The following is a 21,106-nucleotide window of genomic DNA, read 5'->3' on the forward strand; positions in this document are numbered from 1 at the left end:
TTTCTTGATTTGAATTCCATTTTGGGTCGATATCGATTTTTTTTCCCCCTGTTAGCAGATGGTCTGGAAATGCTATATTTGAGGCTTCTCCCCTGGTTTATACCGCAATTTTCCATTAGGTTTTACTAGCCTTCAATTTTAATTCCAAACTTGTGCTAAAAAAAAGGAATTGCCGAATTTGGGACATTAATGATTTAAAAAAAAAGTGCAACAAATTGTACCAAATGTAGGCAAATTTCCAATTTAGTACAATTTCTGGTCTAAGGTAAAATGCTAATCAATCTACAAAATTATTTAAAGACAAGGTTGCCTTTAATAGAACAGTGTTGCCTTGTTTTGCACAAAAACCACTTAAAAACATGAATTAAATTCAAATAACTAATGGTTACAGCTTCACAGCTTTGATTCGAAATGGCCTAAAGACTATCCAACAACACGTTTGTCATTTCATTGAATTCGTTGCCTGTCAACCTGTCATTGTGATGACAGTTATTCAAGAAAATAACGTTAGTATTTATTAGCTACGACGTTTCGTTTTTTAGATACCATCATCAACTTTTTCAAATACGGATTGGACTTATTTCGTTTCAAACTACAAACAAACAAACTCAAAAAACAAAATTGATTTGATTAATTATTTATCAGAAAAATTATTAATTAATCAAAAATATATTTTTCCTTCGAATGACCGCAAGGAAGGTGCTTTGCGCACACTTTTACATATGCAAAGTAGCATTTTCCCGCACACTAATGCAGGAAATTTGTCAAAAATTTAAAATTAAAAACAACAACGAACGAGTTCGGGCAAGTAGTTAAAGAGCGGAAAAGACGCTTTCCGCATGTGTTAAAAGGTACAAAATTTTTCCTAAACTAATTTTTTCACACTAGTGCGGTAAAGTTACTTTTCTTTGCTACAACATCTCATAAAAAGGTTGGTGCAAATGGGTGTTTTCGCTCTACACATATAAACTTCAAAATTGCAGGTTTATTATAAGGCACTTTAAAATTTTTTATTTTTGAAAAAAATTGAAATAATGTTTTAGGGGTCTTTTTTACTACTTTTTGAAATTCAATATCTCGGTAACGTGAAGAGCTAGAGAGGTCAGTTTTGGCTCATTTTGTAGTGTTTTTTATCCTTTTTGTAATGGCGTTTTAGTGAAATCTATAAGAGTTCAAATAAAAAAGTTACAATCATTCAAAAATTGAAAAAATGCCATTTTTGCAAAAATTGCAATTTTGGCATTTTTTTTATTTTACTCCAGAAGGGTTCCAATGCATATCAAAGAGCATATTTATACCAAAAGACCTTAAATTAGGTGAAATAAGTACAAAAAAAGCACTTTAAAATTTTTCATTTTTCAAAAAAAAATTAAAGAATGTATTAGGGGTCTTTTTTACTACTTTTTGAAATTCAATATCTCGGTAACGTGAAGAGCTAGAGAGGTCAGTTTTGGCTCATTTTGTAGTATTTTTTATCCTTTTTGTAATGGCGTTTTAGTGAAATCTATAAGAGTTCAAATAAAAAAGTTCCAATCATTCAAAAATTGAAAAAATGCCGTTTTTGCAAAAATTGCAATTTTGGCATTTTTTTTTATTTTGCTCCAGGAGGGTTCCAATGCATATCAAAGAGCATATTTATACCAAAAGACCTGAAATTAGGTGAAATAAGTACAAAAAAGCACTTTACAATTTTTCATTTTTCAAAAAAATTTAAAGAATGGGGGGTATTAGGCGTCTTTTTTACTACTTTTTGAAATTCAATATCTCGGTAACATGAAGAGCTAGAGAGGCCAGTTTTGGCTCATTTTGTAGTATTTTTTATCCTCTTTCTAATGGCGTTTTGTTGAAATCTATAAGAGTTCAAATAAAAAAGTTACAATCATTCAAAAATTGCAAAAATTGCAATTTTGGCATGTTTTAAATTTTACTCCATGAGGGTTCCAATGCATATCAAAGAGCATATTTATACCAAAGGACCTTAAATTAGGTGAAATAAGTACAAAAAAAGCACTTCAAAATTTTTCTAGAGTGGGAAATATAAGGGGGCTTTTTTTACTACTTTTTGAAATTCAATATCTCGGTAACGTGAAGAGCTAGAGAGGTCAGTTTTGGCTCATTTTCTAGTTTTTTTAATCCTCTTTCTAATGGCGTTTACTGTTTTGAAATTGAATCTAGTGTCAGCTTAATACAGGGTGTTAAACATATTAAGAACTGTATATTAAATTTTTCAAAAATTATTAACATAGATTTTGTTGAGGAGAAAGAAATCTGCAACTTTGCACCTTTTTATACAGCTAAGGTACTTTTCCGGTACTCTGGTGTATGTTCTGTCTTATTTACCTAAGTCAGAGGTAAAAAATTTGCTAAAAACATTAGTAAAGTTGTAATTCAAAAACTCATGAAACGAACCCAAATCTTATTTGTTAACTGTTTAAAGTAACGGAACCAGTTTCGTTTATACTTAGTAAACCCTTTAAAAAACTAAATACGTATAGCATTTGGGCCATTTTTTCTCCTATACAATACGGTAAAGTCTTTGGTTGTCGTGATGTTCGCAAGCTATTTATACTTGCAAGAGTATAATTAAACCAGGCTAGGGGTAAATAACCTAAGTTCTCCTGGGTTTATATCGACCCGGTTGTGTGCGTGTCTTAAAAGAGTAGGTATAGGCAACGTAGAATCATTGTTTTTAGTTTTAGTTTGCTTTTAGGGTAATAAAACAGGTATGGATATTTCAAAAGTATCCATAGGAAAAGTCAATACTCTCGGCAAAAATGGAAAAATGTGTGAGTTACCCTACTGCAGCGGATTTGACGTCACTTAACATTTGTTCATCTGAGTAGGAATGATATTTTGTGACCAACTGTCAAATTACGTCACAATAACTACGGCAAACTGACACACGCCACTTACAAAGTGTTTTTTCATCTTCGTCTATCCCATCGATTTGTAATCGTTCTCTCTCTTAATCTTATCATAAACTTTCTTAAGGATAGAGTTGGATAATTAGTAATAACCAACCTAACCTACTCTGTCATGTTTTGGTACTGAAATAAATTGAATAGCAAACAAGTGCTGTTTATACTCAAAGCTTTTTTTCCATTTCCTTGTTTTGCCATTTTACCTAAATTGACTTGAAAAGAAAAACAACCTTTAGTCACCACCAACCATCACCATATCAAGAACGTCCCACATTGTCTCATTATAACAAGTGGGTAACGGTTTGTCTAATAAAAAAAACTGTGTGTATGCGGTACATGTTGGCGTTTGTAAATTGAAGAATGGTAGGAACATTCACACTATTTTTATATATAGAGTTTATAAAAAGTTTTATTGCATACAATGATCTAATTATTGTAAAATTTGAATTTAATTCAGTATCACTATAATTAAATATCGCTTTTTTAGAAGTTATTTGAATGATTATACAAGGTGAGCTAACTGAAACAAAAGGGTAGTACCAAAAAATGACTTTATCTCAATTAATAAGTTGTAGACTGAAAGTTCTAACATACTAGAAGAACGTGACGATTGTGTGTTGAAATTGTCTTGGTACCTTTATATTAAAAATTCTCAACAAAAACATGCAAAAAATACACTTTTTGAGTTATAATTTGTGTATATTGTAATTTTAACCATTTTTGCCTAAATCTTCTATTATCAATAAAAATATATTGCTCCAAAAATGTCGCATTAGGGGAAAGGGGATTAAGGGTAGTAGGACATCAACGACAATCTAGGAAAAACCCGTTATTGGTCTACAAATAGGAGGAGATGCACAAGGGATAACCTTTTTGGTCTACAAGCTCAGTGTACTTACAATGGTATGCACCACCAGTCATTTGGAAGGGTTAAGTTTAGGTTATGAATTAATGTAAAGTGGAGGTTATTTAGCGCATTATCTATGTAATAGAAGACTTAAGTTGCCTTTGAAGACAAAAACTGATTGACATCTTTCTGGATGATTTAACCAAACTATACAAAAACTCAGTAATTAGTTTTAATTGTTTAATACTAACATACTCCACACAAATTATTGTTAAACTATTTTAGATAATAGGGCTTTTTGGCCCCTCCTAACCTAACCCAACTCGACTACTTAATACTCGTCTCCTTCTTCCTCAGCATCTACGGAATCCGTGCCTACTTCCTCGTAGTCTTTCTCCAATGCGGCCAAGTCCTCGCGAGCTTCCGAAAACTCTCCTTCTTCCATACCCTCTCCCACGTACCAATGCACAAAAGCTCTCTTAGCATACATTAGGTCAAATTTGTGATCCAATTTTGCCCAAGCTTCTGCAATAGCGGTGGTGTTAGACAACATGCAAACAGCTCTTTGCACTTTAGCCAAGTCTCCTCCAGGCACTACAGTAGGAGGCTGGTAGTTGATACCCACTTTAAATCCAGTTGGGCACCAATCAACGAATCGAATGGTACGTTTCGTTTTGATGGTGGCAATGGCGGCGTTCACGTCTTTAGGCACCACATCCCCGCGATACAACATGCAACAAGCCATGTATTTGCCATTACGTGGATCGCATTTAACCATTTGGTTGGCAGGTTCAAAGCAGGAATTGGTGATTTCAGCTACTGAGTTTTGTTCGTGGTAGGCTTTTTCGGCGGAAATTACTGGAGCGTAGGTTACTAGAGGGAAATGAATTCTGGGATATGGTACTAAGTTGGTTTGGAATTCAGTCAAATCAACGTTTAAGGCACCGTCAAACCTCAGGGAAGCGGTAATTGAAGACACGACTTGACCAATTAGTCTATTCAGATTGGTGTAGCTTGGGCGCTCAATGTCCAGGTTACGTTTGCAAATATCAAAAATCGCTTCATTGTCTACCATAAAGGCGCAATCAGAATGTTCCAAGGTGGTGTGGGTGGTCAGAATAGAGTTGTACGGTTCTACAACAGCGGTGGATAAATGAGGGGCTGGGTAAATGGCGAATTCCAGTTTGGATTTTTTGCCGTAGTCCACTGATAGACGTTCCATCAACAGAGAAGTGAAACCCGAGCCAGTACCACCTCCAAAAGAGTGAAAAATGAGGAATCCCTGAAGTCCAGTGCACTGATCAGCTAGTTTCCTAATGCGGTCCAACACTAAATCCACGATTTCTTTGCCGATGGTATAGTGACCTCGAGCGTAGTTGTTGGCGGCATCTTCTTTACCAGAAATCAGCTGTTCAGGATGGAATAACCGTCTGTAGGTACCGGTTCTTACTTCATCTACAACCGTAGGCTCTAAGTCAACGAAAACGGCCCTAGGTACGTAATGGCCAGAGCCGGTGTCGCTGAAGAAGGTTGTGAAACTGTCGTCGGTTGCTCCTACGGTCTTGTCGGAGGGCATTTTACCATCGGGTTGGATCCCATGTTCCAAACAGTAAAGCTCCCAACATCCATTACCGATTTGAACACCAGCTTGGCCCACGTGGATTGAGATACACTCACGCTAGAAGAAACCAAAAATTAAGTTAATTTTATTATCGTTTATGAAATCTCGTAACTTAACATATCATGGAGGACATCCCAACGTGGTTTTACGCTTAAGCGAGTTTACCCAACTACATAAACATAATAACAGTGATTAAGCATAAACTTAATCACTAAATGCAAAATTGAATATAAAAGAAGTATTTTCATAAAACAGTTTATCTACAGGGTAGTTCATAATCTATGCGCAGGACTTGCACTAATCTATGTTTGAAATACAGGGTTAGCCACCCAAACTGTTCATTAAAAGTTTATAAGGATCAAATATTGATAGAAATTTGAAATTTTTGTATATGTATTATTATATTATATTACCTTGTATATTATTGTATTTTTGAATAGTCTTATCGATTTCAATATTTTTGACGTATCATAACCTATATCTATCTACAACGGTTTTCGAGATATTGACGTTTGAAAAATGACACTTTCAGGTTTTCAAGTGTCATAACTCCTAACCAGAATGAGATAGAGCAAAACGGCTTGCGTGTTCTTATGTTAACTTTTTGGGATCTATTGCGTGGGAATATTAGAAAATTCGACAGGTGTCAATTTTTTAATGATATAAAATTTTTGACACCTGTCAAAATTAAAAATATTACCAAATGATAGATCTCAAAAAGTTAAGATAAGAACAACCGTTTTGCTCTATCTCATTCTGGTTACGAGTTATATGACACTTGAAAACGTGAAAGTGTCATTTTTCAAACGTCAATATCTCGAAAACCGTTCTAGAAAGATATAGGTTATGATACATATAATAATATACAGGGGGTTCCAATTAAAATAAGCAAGTTAACATCAATTTCCGGTTAAACCGAAAGTGACAGAAAAATGAAAATTCCAAAATTTCAAATTTCTATCTCCACACTAGGGTGGGAAAATTGAATTATGTTAATTTATGTATCGAATTCTAAATTATCATTCCAGTATTACTACTACTACAAAATGCCAATAATTGTTAATTAATTATTAATGTTAGTAACAAAAAGTAGATTAGAGGTAATTTATCACATCAAAAACCCATTTATGGTAATCAAGTATTATTTTTGTAATAATGTGCTGTTATATTTTAATTACATAAATATGATGAAAATTTATAAAAAAAAACAATATTGTTAAATTCACTATTATTAAACAGTTCTTTTTCAATTTCAATTTATTATTTATTGTGTCTTCCAATTATTGAAAAAAACAAAACGAATAATGTTCATATCAGGTGAGGAAAGTGCCTTTCCCGCACTCGACTGATGCCCAATTTGTTTAGATACAGGGTGTGAAATTGACAGAAAAAATAAGTTTTTTGCAAATATATCCAAATTTTTTTTTTTCAAATCAACCTAAAATCAACTTCTAGACTCAAAAACATTATTTCTAAAATGCACCATTTTAGAGGGTAAGTTAATAAAGAATTTTATGATATTTTTAATTTTTTTTATATCCTAAAGTGCTGCCCATCTATTATGAAACACCCTGTATAAACACAAGTTCTAACAAATTTAGTTCTTGACAAGCAATTGAGCAAACTAGGAATTTTCAACTAATTCATTGATTTGCAATATGTACTTCTCTTTTTGTATCATATGATGGGATTTCTGTGTAGAGATGTATAAAACCTTGTATTATATACAACTTTGCCATATAAAGACATTTAATCAAAAGTGAAAATACTGGTACAATTAAAATAAACCTAAAATACTCAATAAATAATGATCTCTCTCTAGTTTACTCATGATTTAAGTAAGTACACTTTGTGTCTTATGCACCAACTGGTCAGAATAACCACTTGATAACCTGTTCAACAGTAAAGTGAAAATGCTTGAATTGATGTTTATAGTTAAATGTGAATTCTTGTTAGGTTTTTACAGTAATTTTAATATGTTCATGCATTTTAGCCTTAAGATAACTCACCATTTTGATTTAACTGAGGGCACAGGGGGATATAACGTCTGAAGTGTGATCAAGATCAAAATAAAGGTTTTACACAAGTAAAGGTAAAACAAAGTCAGTATTTTAACAATTGTAAAACATATGCGATCCTCAGAAGGTAATATAATTAAAGAAACCTGGTCAATTAAGCTTGCGACAACGCACTAGCACTGAATGACGCCTCCTCTGTTGTGTGTACTAACCTAACCCCCACGAAAGTTATCGGTGATCTCACTTATCGCTAATTTGAATTTGTGTGCAGTTAGCATATGGTCTGTTTAAAGACGCTATTTGAGACTTTTCCTTCAGTTTATTAATTTTTTTGAGGAGGATTTATTGGTATTGTTGGTGACCTTATTGGGTAGTTTTCTGGGAGCTCTGCTATCTTCCACTGGGACAGGATTTACTAATTTCGGATTAGTACACTCTTTGCAACGACTTGGACTATAAGTTTTATAAACGTTATCAGTCTCTGCCTACTGAAAACTACTGGTTTACATGAAATGTTATAGATCGCCTTGTTTGCTCGTACCGGACTCCGGAGGTTTATTAGTTATTGCTTTATGCATGCGAGAGTCATCCAGGAATTGAAACTATTTTTTATAACAGTGTTCTTAATAGTATATTATTCAACAAGCATATAATGATAGGTATTACTCACGAAAATAAAGTTTGCGACACGAGCTAAAGGCGAGCGCATCGAGTGAGTGATGACTTATTACTCACTTTATGTAAGTATGTAAACTATAGAATGTTTTATTTCATGTACAAATACATATTATACATTTAATGAGGATTCCAAAAATGTGCTTAAACCTGTCAATTTCTTACTCCAAATGGGTTTGACAGGCGATTTGTTCCCTGGCTGTACTTTCAAACTGTGTTTCAAGCAGTTGAAACTTTGACGCCCTAACTGTACTTTTCTCTCTAACTGAACCAAATTTTGTAATGCTTTTCCAAGATATTTGATAGGAAATTTAATGACGATTCAAAAAATGTGCTTAAAACTGTCATTTTTTCCCTACAAGTGGGTTTGACAAGCGATTTTGTCCCTGACTGTCTCTTCAAACGGTGTTTTTGGCAGTACAAATTTTGACACCGCTTTTCTCCCTGACTGTACCAAATCTTATAATGTTTTTTAAGTTATTGGATAGGAAATTTAATGAGGATTTCAAAAATGTGCTTAAAACAGTAATTTTCTCACTCCTAGTGGGTTTTACAGGAGATTTGGTCCCTGACTGTTCTTTCAAACTGTGTTTCTGGCAGTTCAAATTTTGACGCCGCGTTGCTCCCTGACTGTACAAATTTTGTAGTGTTTTTCGAGGTTATTGGATAGGAAATTTAGTGACGATTTGAAATATGTGCTTAAAACTGTCATTTTCTTATTCCAAATTGGTTTTACAAGCGATTTGTTCCTGGCTGTCCTTTCAAGCTTTGTTTCAGGTAGTTCAAATTTTGACACCGCTATTCTCCCTGACTGTACCAAATTTTGTAGTGTTTTTTCAAGTTACTGGATAGAAAATTAAATGGGGATTCTAAAAATGTGCTTAAAATTGTCATTTCTTCACTGCAAGTTGGTTTGACAAGGGATTTTGTCCCTGACTGAACTTTCAAACTGTGTTTCTGGCAGATCAAACTTTAACACCGCTTTTCTTTCTGAGTGAACCAAATTTTGTTGTGTTTTTTCAGGTTACTGGATAGGAAATTTCATAAAGACGTCAAAAATGTGCTTACAACTGTCATTTTCCCACTCCAAGTGGGTTTTACAGGAGATTTTGTATCTAACTGTTCTTTCAAACTGTGTTTCTGGCAGTTCAAATTTTGACACCATTTTTCTCCCTGACTGTACCAAATTTTGTAGTGTTTTTCCAGGTTATTGGATAGGAAATTTAGTGACGATTTGAAATATGTGATTAAAACTGTCATTTTCTTATTCCAAATAGGATTTACAAGCAATTTTGTCCCTGGCTGCCCTTTCAAACTGTGTTTCAGGTAGTTCAAACTTTGACACCGCTTTTCTCCCTGACTATACCAAATTGTAGTGTTTTTTCAGGTTACTGGAGAGGAAATTTAGTGAGGCTTCCAAAAATGTTCTTCAAATAGTCATTTCTTCACTGCAAGTTGGTTTGACAAGCGATTTTGTCGCTGACTGTCCTTTAAAACGGTCTTTCTAACAACCGCATTTCGACTGTGTTTCTGACAGTTCAAATTTTGACCGTTTTTCTCCCTGACTGTACAAATTTTATATTTTTTTTTTTAGGTTATTATATGGGAAATTTAGTGACGATTTGAAATATGTGCTTAAAACTGTCATTTTCTTATTCCAAATTGGTTTTACAAGCGATTTGTTCCTGGCTGTCCTTTCAAGCTTTGTTTCAGGTAGTTCAAATTTTGACACCGCTTTTCTCCCTGACTGTACCAAATTTTGTAGTGTTTTTTCAGGTTACTGGATAGAAAATTAAATGGGGATTCTAAAAATGTGCTTAAAATTGTCATTTCTTTACTACAAGTTGGTTTGACAAGGGATTTTGTCCCTGACTGAACTTTCAAACTGTGTTTCTGGCAGATCAAACTTTAACACCGATTTTCTTCCTGAGTGTACCAAATTTTGTTGTGTTTTTTCAGGTTACTGGATAGGAAATTTCATGAAGACGTCAAAAATGTGCTTACAACTGTCATTTTCTCACTCCAAGTGGGTTTTACAGGAGATTTTGCCTCTGACTGTTCTTTCAAACTGTGTTTCTGACAGTTCAAATTTTGACACCATTTTTCTCCCTGACTGTACCAAATTTTGTAGTGTTTTTCCAGGTTATTGGATAGGAAATTTAGTGACGATTTGAAATATGTGCTTAAAACTGTCATTTTCTTATTCCAAATAGGTTTTATAAGCAATTTTGTCCCTGGCTGCCCTTTCAAACTGTGTTTCAGGTAGTTCAAACTTTGACACCACTTTTCTTCCTGACTATACCAAATTGTAGTGTTTTTTCAGGTTATTGGAGAGGAAATTTAGTGAGACTTCCAAAAATGTTCTTAAAATAGTCATTTCTTCACTGCAAGTTGGTTTGACAAGCGATTTTGTCGCTGACTGTCCTTTAAAACGGTCTTTCTAACAACCGCATTTCGACTGAGCGTAGCTCCGTTATTTCAGAAGCTAGAAAATTTTAAATAAGGGAAGTTATAGAAAATTTCATCCTCTACAGGAGTGTATTAAGGTGTTTTTGCCCTTAGGGGCTTCTTTAAGGAGTTACAAAAAGAATGACAAAAAGTGATAGGGTGCTAAATTTGTGGCTCCGCTAGGCGGTACTCCTCCACCCTTGAATTATCCTACAATCAATATGGTTCACCCTGTATAAAAATTGTTTGGAGACCATATCATACCAGTGGCTCGGTCGGCTGAGCAAATATAAGGTAAAGGCTAGGCCTCCCCATATACATAATAAGTCAGTCGTGCGTTTTTAATACAGGGTGAGCCAAATTGGTGATGCATGTATGGACATTTGGTTTATCTTTAGAGATACAAATCGGTTAAAAAAGGAAAGTTTTATGACAAACTCATACTCGGTTATGTTTCAATCTTATCCAGTAATATTTGGTATTGTTCAAAACAAGACCTGAAACTAAGATACTATACAGAATCAGACAATTTATCTTTGATTGAACAAACATTTCTTCACTTTTTTGTTTTATGACAAATAAATCATTTTAGTCATTAAATACTGTAAATCTTGATTTGATACTATTTTCACTACTAGTTTTTAACCTTCTTTTTCTAAAACACAAGTGACATGCATTGATAATTACAAATTATCATTTCTTCGCGACAAAATGCCAAGCTCATAGTTTTTCATGCGATCATGCGTTCTGTAAAGCTGTCTTCAGTTGCGATTTAACTAACCTTATAACTCTAAAAATAAAGAAAAAATTAATTCATGCATCCACCGAATTGATGTACCTTTGTATTATTATTTATATCTAACAATATTGTTAGAGCTCTGTTCCAAATTTGAACACTTTAAAAAATACACTCAGACAAAAATATTGCCTACTTTATTCCTATAACAATTTTTGAGTTTTTAATTTTTATTATTAGGTGCATTACACAGTAAGGTTTTATGTATAATTTAGTGCAGATTTGGGTAAAATAATGTTCAAAGTGAGCTGTTATACTAAATAGGCAATAATGTTACAAAATACAAAGTTTTTCTCTGTGCACAAGTTTCAGTTATACCCTCCCATAAATAAAACAACCAAATCATTGACAAAAAAAACTGGGTAACATTTAATCTTATAATAACTCAGTACAAAAAATAACTTTTGAACACAGAATGAGACAGAACTTAATATTCTTCAGCCCCTTCCTCCTCGCCTTCGGCGGAGTCCATGCCTACTTCTTCGTAGTCCTTCTCCAAAGCTGCCAAGTCCTCGCGAGCTTCTGAAAACTCTCCTTCTTCCATACCTTCGCCGACGTACCAATGCACGAAAGCCCTCTTGGCGTACATCAGGTCAAATTTATGGTCCAACCTCGCCCAAGCTTCAGCAATAGCAGTGGTGTTAGATAACATGCAAACAGCTCTTTGCACTTTAGCCAAATCGCCTCCAGGCACTACAGTAGGAGGCTGATAGTTGATACCCACTTTAAATCCAGTTGGGCACCAATCAACGAATTGGATGGTACGTTTAGTTTTGATGGTGGCAATAGCGGCGTTTACGTCTTTGGGAACGACGTCACCACGGTACAACATGCAACAGGCCATGTATTTGCCATGACGAGGATCGCATTTCACCATTTGGTTGGCGGGTTCGAAACAAGAGTTGGTAATGTCAGCTACGGAGAGTTGTTCGTGGTAAGCTTTTTCGGCGGAAATGACTGGAGCGTAAGTCACCAAGGGGAAGTGAATCCTTGGGTAGGGTACCAAGTTGGTTTGGAATTCAGTCAAGTCAACGTTCAGGGCACCGTCAAACCTCAGGGAAGCGGTAATTGAAGACACGATTTGACCAATTAATCTGTTTAGGTTGGTGTAGGTGGGATGATCAATGTCCAGGTTACGTTTGCAAATATCAAAGATTGCTTCATTGTCGACCATAAAGGCGCAATCAGAATGTTCCAAGGTGGTGTGGGTGGTCAGAATAGAGTTGTACGGTTCTACAACAGCGGTGGATAAATGAGGGGCTGGGTAAATGGCGAATTCCAGTTTGGATTTTTTGCCGTAGTCCACTGATAAACGTTCCATCAGCAAGGAAGTAAAACCAGAACCAGTACCTCCTCCGAAAGAGTGGAAAATAAGGAAGCCCTGTAGTCCAGTGCAGCGTTCGGCCAGTTTTCTAATGCGGTCCAACACTAAATCCACGATTTCTTTTCCTACGGTATAGTGGCCTCGAGCGTAGTTGTTCGCGGCATCTTCTTTCCCAGAAATCAACTGTTCCGGATGGAACAATTGTCTGTAAGTGCCGGTTCTTATTTCGTCTACTACAGTAGGTTCCAAGTCGACGAAGACAGCTCTGGGCACGTAGTGGCCAGCGCCAGTGTCGCTGAAAAAGGTGGTAAAACTGTCGTCGTTTCCGCCAACGGCTTTGTCGGATGGCATTTGACCATCAGGTTGGATGCCGTGCTCCAGACAGTAGAGTTCCCAGCACGCATTACCAATTTGGACACCCGCTTGGCCGACATGGACTGAGATACATTCACGCTGCAAGAAAAAGATCCCGATTAATTTTAATAGAAAAACTAACATTCTCATTTATGCAGCTTGATAGTTTAAGTATTACTTAACTGTGGACAGTACTATGCACCACAGAAAACATCACATTTTAAACTTATCAAAGTAACTCTCGGATTTAATTGAAAATTATTTGCCAGAACGTTGTGCTTCTTGCAGTTTATACAACAGTCATTGGCGCAGTTGATAAAAATGCAGAAGATTCAATTTGGCACCAGTAATGGTTACAGATTCTTAATAAACAAAGTTTTATTCATGACAATCATGCAATTTGACTCTACAAGAAATTGAATAAATGATTTAATTAGCTAGAAACATTTGATCTCTACAGAGTGCCACAAATTCGTGTATGAGAATCTCGAAAACGGTAAAAGATACAAAGCTGGTTAAATAGAGGCAATTTGGAAAAACGTTTTTATAGTGCGCTTATTTGATGCGACAATTCAAATTTATTACCACTTTGTTATTGTAACTTTTTCTCCTCTAAAACCGTTATGAATTTTATTTTTTTAAATGCCACCTTGTTTTTCTTAAAGCAGATTTTGAAAGTACTTTGCTTTCTGATTTCAATGACATGCAAAATTTGATTAACCTAAGCTAACCAAGTTAGAAAAACTGTCGATTTATCATTATTTATTTCCGATTGGAGATTGAAACAGAAAATCCGAATTTTCTGATTTATTTCATTCAGAAGAGACATTTAGACATTTCATTCTTCAGATGTTAAAACTTCCAAAGTTTCCATGGAAGTAATATTAAATTTCATTAAATTTGACGTTTACACAGAATTTCACGTTTAAAACATTTTATCTCTGTATGCTGTATTGCTCCTAATTTTGTATCAATAGTAATAATTAACTAGTGTATTAAATTTAACAACATTGGTTTGGTGTAGGAGCAATCATGATCACTAATTATTAATAATTCAGAAAATTCTAGCCTAAAATTCAAGAGATTTGTGTGTTGCAAGTCATTTAAATAAAAAAACAGAGCGTTCTCAAAATCTGTTTTCAAAAATACAGGGTGGCATTTAAAATAATAAAGTTGATGATGGTTTTAGAGAGGAAACAGTTGCAATGACAAAGTGTCAATTAATTTGAATTATCTCATCAAATAAGCTTACAATAAAATAAAAAAGTTTGTCGAAAAGTTTGTATACAGTGTGTCCCAAATTGCTTCTGCATGTGTTGGGATCTCGAAAACGGTAAGAGTTCCAGAGTCGGTTAGATGGGGAAAGTTTTAGAGAATTTTATGTGAAACTTATTTCCGGTTTCCAAATTAAATTATCTTTCTCCATTTTCCGGAAAATTGGTCAAACGTCAGAGGCTGCATTTTAAACACTCTTTAACAAAGCCAAAGAGAGTTTTAAACTAATGTTGACGTAATTAGAAAAAATCTATCGTCATTGGTTTGGAAACCAACAGAGATAACCAACATAACCTAAGTAAAATACAGGGTGTTCTAAAAAATACTGCAACTTTGCTAATTTAAACTATGCTGTCAGATGTTAGTTTCAAAAAACTCTCAAAATGTTAAAATGCTCGAAATACCCAACTTAGTATAATACAAACGATGCTAATATAACTTACAAATTAAAAAAAAAAAACACATTTTCGTTTTTTGCAGTTTTTTGAAAATTTTAGAAACCAAATAATGGTGAAAATGATAAACTTAGTATACAACGCATTCCATACAATTTATGTCGTAAAAACAGGACAATTTTGATTTGATTGATTTTTGAAAAATGTTATTGGATCTATGTTTGAAGAAAAAAAAGATATTAGAATTAGGTATACAAAAGGATTATACAGAAATAATGAGAATTAAATAACGGATAAAAAAGTACTATAATATAGAGGGTGTCTCATTTAAATTTCAATTCTCTTCTTTACATTTACATAACTCAGGGGTAACTGAAACTCAAAATAAGGCAAAAAATTGTTTATTGAGAAAGACTTAAGGGCAAGAAGATAAAAATGACTGCAATTTTTAAACTGTGTAAAGTCAACGACCACCCTGCCTAATAAGTGTGGAACCACCTGCTCTAATTTCATTAGGTTCTACTCAAAAACCCAATTTATTAGGTACTTCAAAATTCATTAAAGAGACAGGTAGAAAATTTGACCCTTAAACACTTAACTGACACATCACAGGGCTACCAACCCTTATTAGGACTGTCAAATTGTTATATAATGAATTATGATCGCCTTGGGCAGTTTTGTGGGTGAAACCCACTGATTAGAAATTGCACCTGCTGTGCTGGGTCATTGAACACCAAATTAAATGGGTATTTTTGCGTTATCCGACTTTGGTTTGGTAGAGATTTATAAGTGAATTATTTAAACAATACTTTTCCCATTTTTGTGTATTTTCTTTGGTTAGGTCCTACTGTTTGGTCACAAACTTTCCCTTATTCTATTCAAGCTGGTCAGCCCTAAAAGCAGCAATATCCTGTGGTTTAGCGAAAAAAGCGATATCCTTACAGATGCGCAGTAAGTTTCTCACATTGTCCGCATACAAGTATTGATTCGCACTGCATCTAGAATTGCAAAACCTTTGGATATAGTGCCAACTATAGATACGAATTTTTCCCAAAATTTCGGTTTTCTAACGGCTAAATTGTGAAGAAACTACCATACCAAAATAGAGTGTTTCAAATCCTGTTTTCAGTTTAGTTAGTCACATTTCAAAGAAAATCAATAGCTACAAATGCTTAGATATTCTGCACGCAAGATTGTTTTAATATATGTGTTCTAGACAGGAAATTTATTCTTTCAACAAGATTGCAAAGAGAGTCAGAGAGAGGATAAATTGTAAACCAATGCTCCAGACGAAAATGGTAAAACAAGTGATTACTATACAGGGTGTCTGTCAAAATAGAGTGAATAAAGGAAAACTGATTTAGCATACTTGGTTTAATAGGATTAATATCTGCAATTTATACAGGCTGTTCTATCTATATCTAGGGTATTCTGGGGTAGATGCTTCATTAAGGAAATACAAAGCGCAAAAAAAATGTTTTTTCATTCTTTTTTGTAACACAGTTTTTGAAATATTTATCTTAATTTTTGAGTGAAGTTTACATTTTTATATTTAATGATTATAATTTGTCAACAAACTATGCTTAATTTTGGACATAAAAGCCACGGTTAAACCCCCAAACACACTGTATGAGCATTGAAAGTCAGTGTTTGCAGGAAAACGATTAGTTTAGAAATAAATCAATTGTTTTATTCTTTCTATGGTTACATTGCTGACATCTACAGGGTTGTTCATAAAATAAAGACAAGTTTTTGGCCTTCGGTGAACAACCCTGTATGTGTTTAATTATTGAAAAGGACAAACTAAACTTATCCAAAATATGATAAAATACAGATAATGTTTTGTTTGAAAAGAAAACACTTTGGTCTATTTATGTCTAAAATTATGACAGCTGGAAATACCTAAGTATGCCACTGGAAAAGGTCACGTGACCGGTTTTAATTTTAAATTTTGAAGTCGCGCTATTCTTTTTTAAGATCAAAATGGCTAAAATGCTTTTTAGAAATTTGCGGGATTATTTTCAATCATGAAATTGAATTTTAAAGGTCACGTGACTGTTTTTAACGTCGAAATGAAATCTCGAATGTCACGTGACTGTTTTAAATACTAAATTCGCATTTAAAATGTCACGTGATCGTTTTTAAATTCAAACACGGTTAGTTTAAGTCGCGCTACTCTTTTTAGTCTTTTTGAAGATCAAAATGGCTAAAATGCTTTTTAGAAATTTGCGGGATTATTTTCAATCATGAAATTGAATTTTAAAGGTCACGTGACTGTTTTTTAACGTCGAAATGAAATCTCGAATGTCACGTGACTGTTTTAAATAACAGATTCGCATTTAAAAGGTCACGTGACCGTTTTTAATTTCAAACTGATATTTTAAAGTCGCGCTACCCTTTTTTAAGATCAAAATGGCTAAAATGTTTTTTAGAAATTTGCGTGATTATTTTCAATCATGAAATTGAATTTTAAAGGTCACGTGACTGTTTTTAACGTCGAAATGAAAGGCCACGTGACTTTGACGTCTTATGCTTTGGATATAGAGAGGATTTTTGGAAATTGGCCATATTAGATTCTTTGCAACATCTCAGCTGTCATTAAAGTCAAAAAAAAATTGAAAGTGCCACTTATAGGTTGTTTTACGTAGTCACTCACTTTTTTCATATGGAACACCGTGTATATATTCGTTGGATAGCTCCTGTTAAGCTGATTCCATTGATATAAATAGTTTTGCATTTCTACTAGTTTCTAAAATATTAATAAAAACCACCAAAAGTACCAAAATTTGATTCAAATTGTGACTTTCAATGGCCTACTATACTGACGGCTGTCATATTGGTTTTTGATCCATCAAACACATTTTTTAAACTAATTTCGGCCTGTAAAACATTATAATTTGACAGTTTTCAAGGTGTGTTCACCCTTACAGACTGGAATTTTGACAAATGACACTTTACACCATTAATTCAATTAGACAAAGTGAATTTTGAAAATAAAAAATTTTCTCGAAAAAGCTAGAAGTTTCTTAGTTTAGAAATCACGTTTTTTTATTTTTCCAGGTCAAACGGTGTATACAGTGTGTCCCAAATTGATTCTACATGTATTGGGATCTCGAAAACGGTAAGAGTTACAGAGTCGGTTAAATGGGAAAAGTTTTAGAGAATTCAATGTGAAACTTATTACCGGTTTCCAAATTAAATTATCTTTCTGCGTTTTCTGAAAAATTGGGAAAACGTCAGAGGCTGCATTTTAATTAAACACTCTGTAACAAAGCCAAATAGAGTTTTGAAACTAAGTCATTATTAAGGCACTTTTTTACGTAGAACACGATGACGTAATTAGAAAAAATCTATAGTCATTGGTTTCCGAGATATGGATGATAACTTTGTATATTCTTATGGCCATCTTGAATTTTTGCATTTTTGGAAAGCGCTTAAAAAATCCTTTTCAATGATGTACTTGATTATGGTTTTATTTAGTTTCTAAAGGGCAGAAAAACGTTTTTTTAATTTTTGTTATAGTTGGCCTTAGTAGCACACTGTCATTTGTTTTTCATAATGGCGGCGACATTTTCCAAGGCCAACTAAAACAAAAGTTTCCTTTAGAAACTAAAATTTCAATTTTCTCACTAGAGCCGAGATATTTAGCAAAAACCACTAAAAAATTATTGATTGATGCCCTCTAGCGGCAAAACGGTGCCAGCTCCATGGGTTAGCTTTTGTTATTAAAAATGTCTATACAGAATGTTTCAAATAAGCGAGTTATACGTTCAATGTCCTACTTATACTGACAGAGGTCATATTGGTTTAACTAACGAAAAGTGACCACCCTGTAAACCTTTTTAAATATGGAACACCATGTATTTCAGTTTCTGTGTAAAACTCAGTCAATATTCGTTCAAGAAAAGCGGTCTATTCTGTGTTATCTTTGTAAATTGTTTGAGTGTCTCAAAATAGTCAAAATGTCAAAATAGTGTCAAATCTATAATTAACGACATATCCAACAATCACAACCCTGAATTTTTCTACCATTTTAATTTTAGTCACAACATATAATGGTTAGTCATCAAATATAGGTGCAGCCACTTTATAAAACTGTCATTTCAAGGAAGCTTTTATTGATTAAGTAGAATAATTTTCTACCCAACGAAACAGTCTAGAGTCAAGCACATAACCTCAATTAAAATTAATTATTAAAATATCATTCTCATGCAACTACAACGAAAATGCAAGATATGTTCTCCTCTCCTCTGAGAGGAAGTTAATTGTAAATTTGTTGTATATCAAGCGAAAATTAGTCAAAAAGGGGTCATCCATAAAACTAAAACTACACAAAGTGAATGCCTCCTAAAAAGTAAAAATGTACTGCATCGGCATTAAAATGTCAAACAAAAATCGTTAAAAACACGTGGGGGGGCCCCATTTGGCATACAAAAACGTTTAGCCGACGCCTATTTTTCCAGAACGCCTAGCCTACGTTGGTTTTCAATGGTACAATACGTCAGATTATTCACTCAACAGTCCCAGAAACAAAACATTCCACAAAATCATGCCCAAAAGTTAAAACTCACCATTTTGAGTCTTTTTGTCGTGTTCCAAAAAAAATCTAGTAGATTATAGCAGTAGATGGGGGCACGTGGGCGAAAACAGGCCCGGCGAATGTATTTATATTGATGGTGTGAGACTCGTTGAGATCACAGCGAAAACGGTCGACGTATCAGTATCACTTCTAGGCGTCTATTGGTCACGGTCGGTTCACGTGACTAAAAGCTTGTAACCGTCGCATCCTAAATCGCGGTTCACGAATATTCCAATAGGGTGATACAACCAACAGAATTTGTACAAATTTTGTACAATTATAATTGTAATATCTATAGCGGTCATTCATTATTCACAAAATTTACTTTTTCTAATACTACAGAGAGGTCTGTGAGATATGAAATAGAGAGCATCTCACCAATCACAGGTGAGATATGAAATAAACCAATCACAAGAAAATTTCACGGTGCTTCGATGATATGAAACACACCGCCTACTATACTAGAAAGTCTAGAAGGTGCTTGTCAAAAATTCCAATATGGCGGAATTAGTGGTGACAGTTGGCGTTTGTTTGTATTGTGGAAATTGAGTTTTTTGAGTATTAGACGAATTTTTACGGTTTAAAATTATTTGCGTAAGTTGTTTTTGTTTGCTGCCGTTCATCAAGTTTTTCAAGCCACATTGTAACAGCAATTCAGGAAAAAGCTCAACCGTGTCATTTTTTTACTTTACAAAAAACCGGATCTAACTCAAGAGTGGTTGAACCACCGCCCTCTGTACAAGAAAGCCTAGAATGTTACTTTTAATGGCGGCGTTAGCGGTTTTCGTTTTGTACACAAACCTATGCAGATGCAGAGAAAAGTTTTATTTTAATTTTTTCGTGCAGTTGATTAGAAGTTGTGAGTGAAAAATCAAAGAACGCTTCATTCCTGATCCAGATATGTATAGATATGGCTTTTTATACCCAATAAAGTCCAGCCAAAGCAAGTTTGGTTAGAACCCTTTGTCCTGGAAAGTACAACTAATGTGAAAACTGCTCAATCAAAGAAAATTTGGAAATCCTTGAAGCTAAGTAAGCAAAACTGGTAAATGGGTTTTATATTATTACCAAGACCTTTCTTTTAAAATGTAAATGTGCCAATGGAACTTCTAAAAGCTGTCCTGTTTCTTCAGAGTAAACCTTTGTTGCTCTCAAAATGCAGGCGGCCTCAAAATGTAACTCACATATGAGAAAGCATATTGTACTTTCACCAACTTGCTTTTACAATTTGGCAAACAACTAGTGGACGGCATATTGAATTTAAGTTAAAAAACCAACAACAAATTATAGAACAATGAAGGAACAATAACAATAGTGATAACACAATAAAATGAACACAAACTACACTTTCACTAGAACAATAAACATATAAACAACAATATATAATAGCAAACAAAAATTACTTTGGCAAGTAATCCCAAGTCTTGACTTTAAACCTTAAAAATTGATTTAATCATCGAAAAACTCAATTTCCACAATACAAACAAATGCAAACTGTCAACCACTATTTCGGCCATATTGGAATTTTTGGCATGCACCTTCTTGGCTTTCTTGTACAGAGAGCGGTGGTTGAACACTTTGAAGTGGGATGATTTTACTCCAACACTATACTCAATGGTAAGTACCAGTGCTTTCTAGTACAATAAACTTATTAGGTAGGTACTTGGTACATGCACAGGTATGCGAGTTACATTTTAAAGCATCCTTCATTGTGAGGGCAACAAAAATAATTTTGAATGAATGTTCTTGGTAATAACATAAGAACCATTACCAGTTTTGCTTATCTAGTTTCAAGGATTTACAGATTTTCTTACATTGAACAGTGTTTAAACTAGTTTGCTGTGTGTTGTACT

General features: G+C 34.1%; 2 protein-coding genes and 1 long non-coding RNA gene across 4 annotated transcripts; 1 reads left to right on the top strand and 2 right to left on the bottom strand.

Annotated features, from left to right (window-relative positions):
- The first annotated feature begins 2,323 nt into the window (after positions 1-2,323).
- Positions 2,324-3,083, top strand: LOC145740273 (uncharacterized). The gene is made up of 2 exons (XR_014181383.1): positions 2,324-2,659; positions 2,711-3,083. It is a non-coding gene; the product is annotated as an uncharacterized LOC145740273 (long non-coding RNA).
- A 911-nt stretch (positions 3,084-3,994) lies between these two features.
- Positions 3,995-7,619, bottom strand: LOC145740272 (tubulin alpha-3 chain-like). Of its 2 annotated transcripts, none has more exons than XM_081995710.1 (2): positions 7,399-7,619; positions 3,995-5,446 (listed from the first exon to the last, which is right to left on the bottom strand). In XM_081995710.1, the coding sequence occupies exons 1-2, from the start codon at positions 7,399-7,401 to the stop codon at positions 4,100-4,102; spliced, it is 1,350 nt and encodes a 449-aa protein (XP_081851836.1). In that variant the 5' UTR covers positions 7,402-7,619; the 3' UTR covers positions 3,995-4,099. The 2 variants fall into 2 exon arrangements, with proteins under 2 accessions (XP_081851836.1, XP_081851837.1); XM_081995711.1 differs by having other exon boundaries at positions 7,395-7,618.
- Positions 7,620-11,668: 4,049 nt separating this feature from the next.
- On the bottom strand, positions 11,669-19,423 carry LOC145740271 (tubulin alpha-1 chain-like). The gene is made up of 2 exons (XM_081995709.1): positions 19,246-19,423; positions 11,669-13,103 (listed from the first exon to the last, which is right to left on the bottom strand). Exons 1-2 carry the CDS (start codon positions 19,246-19,248, stop codon positions 11,754-11,756), a joined length of 1,353 nt encoding a protein of 450 aa, XP_081851835.1. The 5' UTR covers positions 19,249-19,423; the 3' UTR covers positions 11,669-11,753.
- Positions 19,424-21,106: the final 1,683 nt, after the last annotated feature.

This window comes from Ips typographus, linkage group LG1 (genome assembly GCF_016097725.1).
Source record: "Ips typographus isolate SLU linkage group LG1, UJ_Ityp_2.0, whole genome shotgun sequence".
In the NCBI taxonomy this organism is placed as follows: Eukaryota; Metazoa; Arthropoda; class Insecta; order Coleoptera; family Curculionidae; genus Ips; species Ips typographus.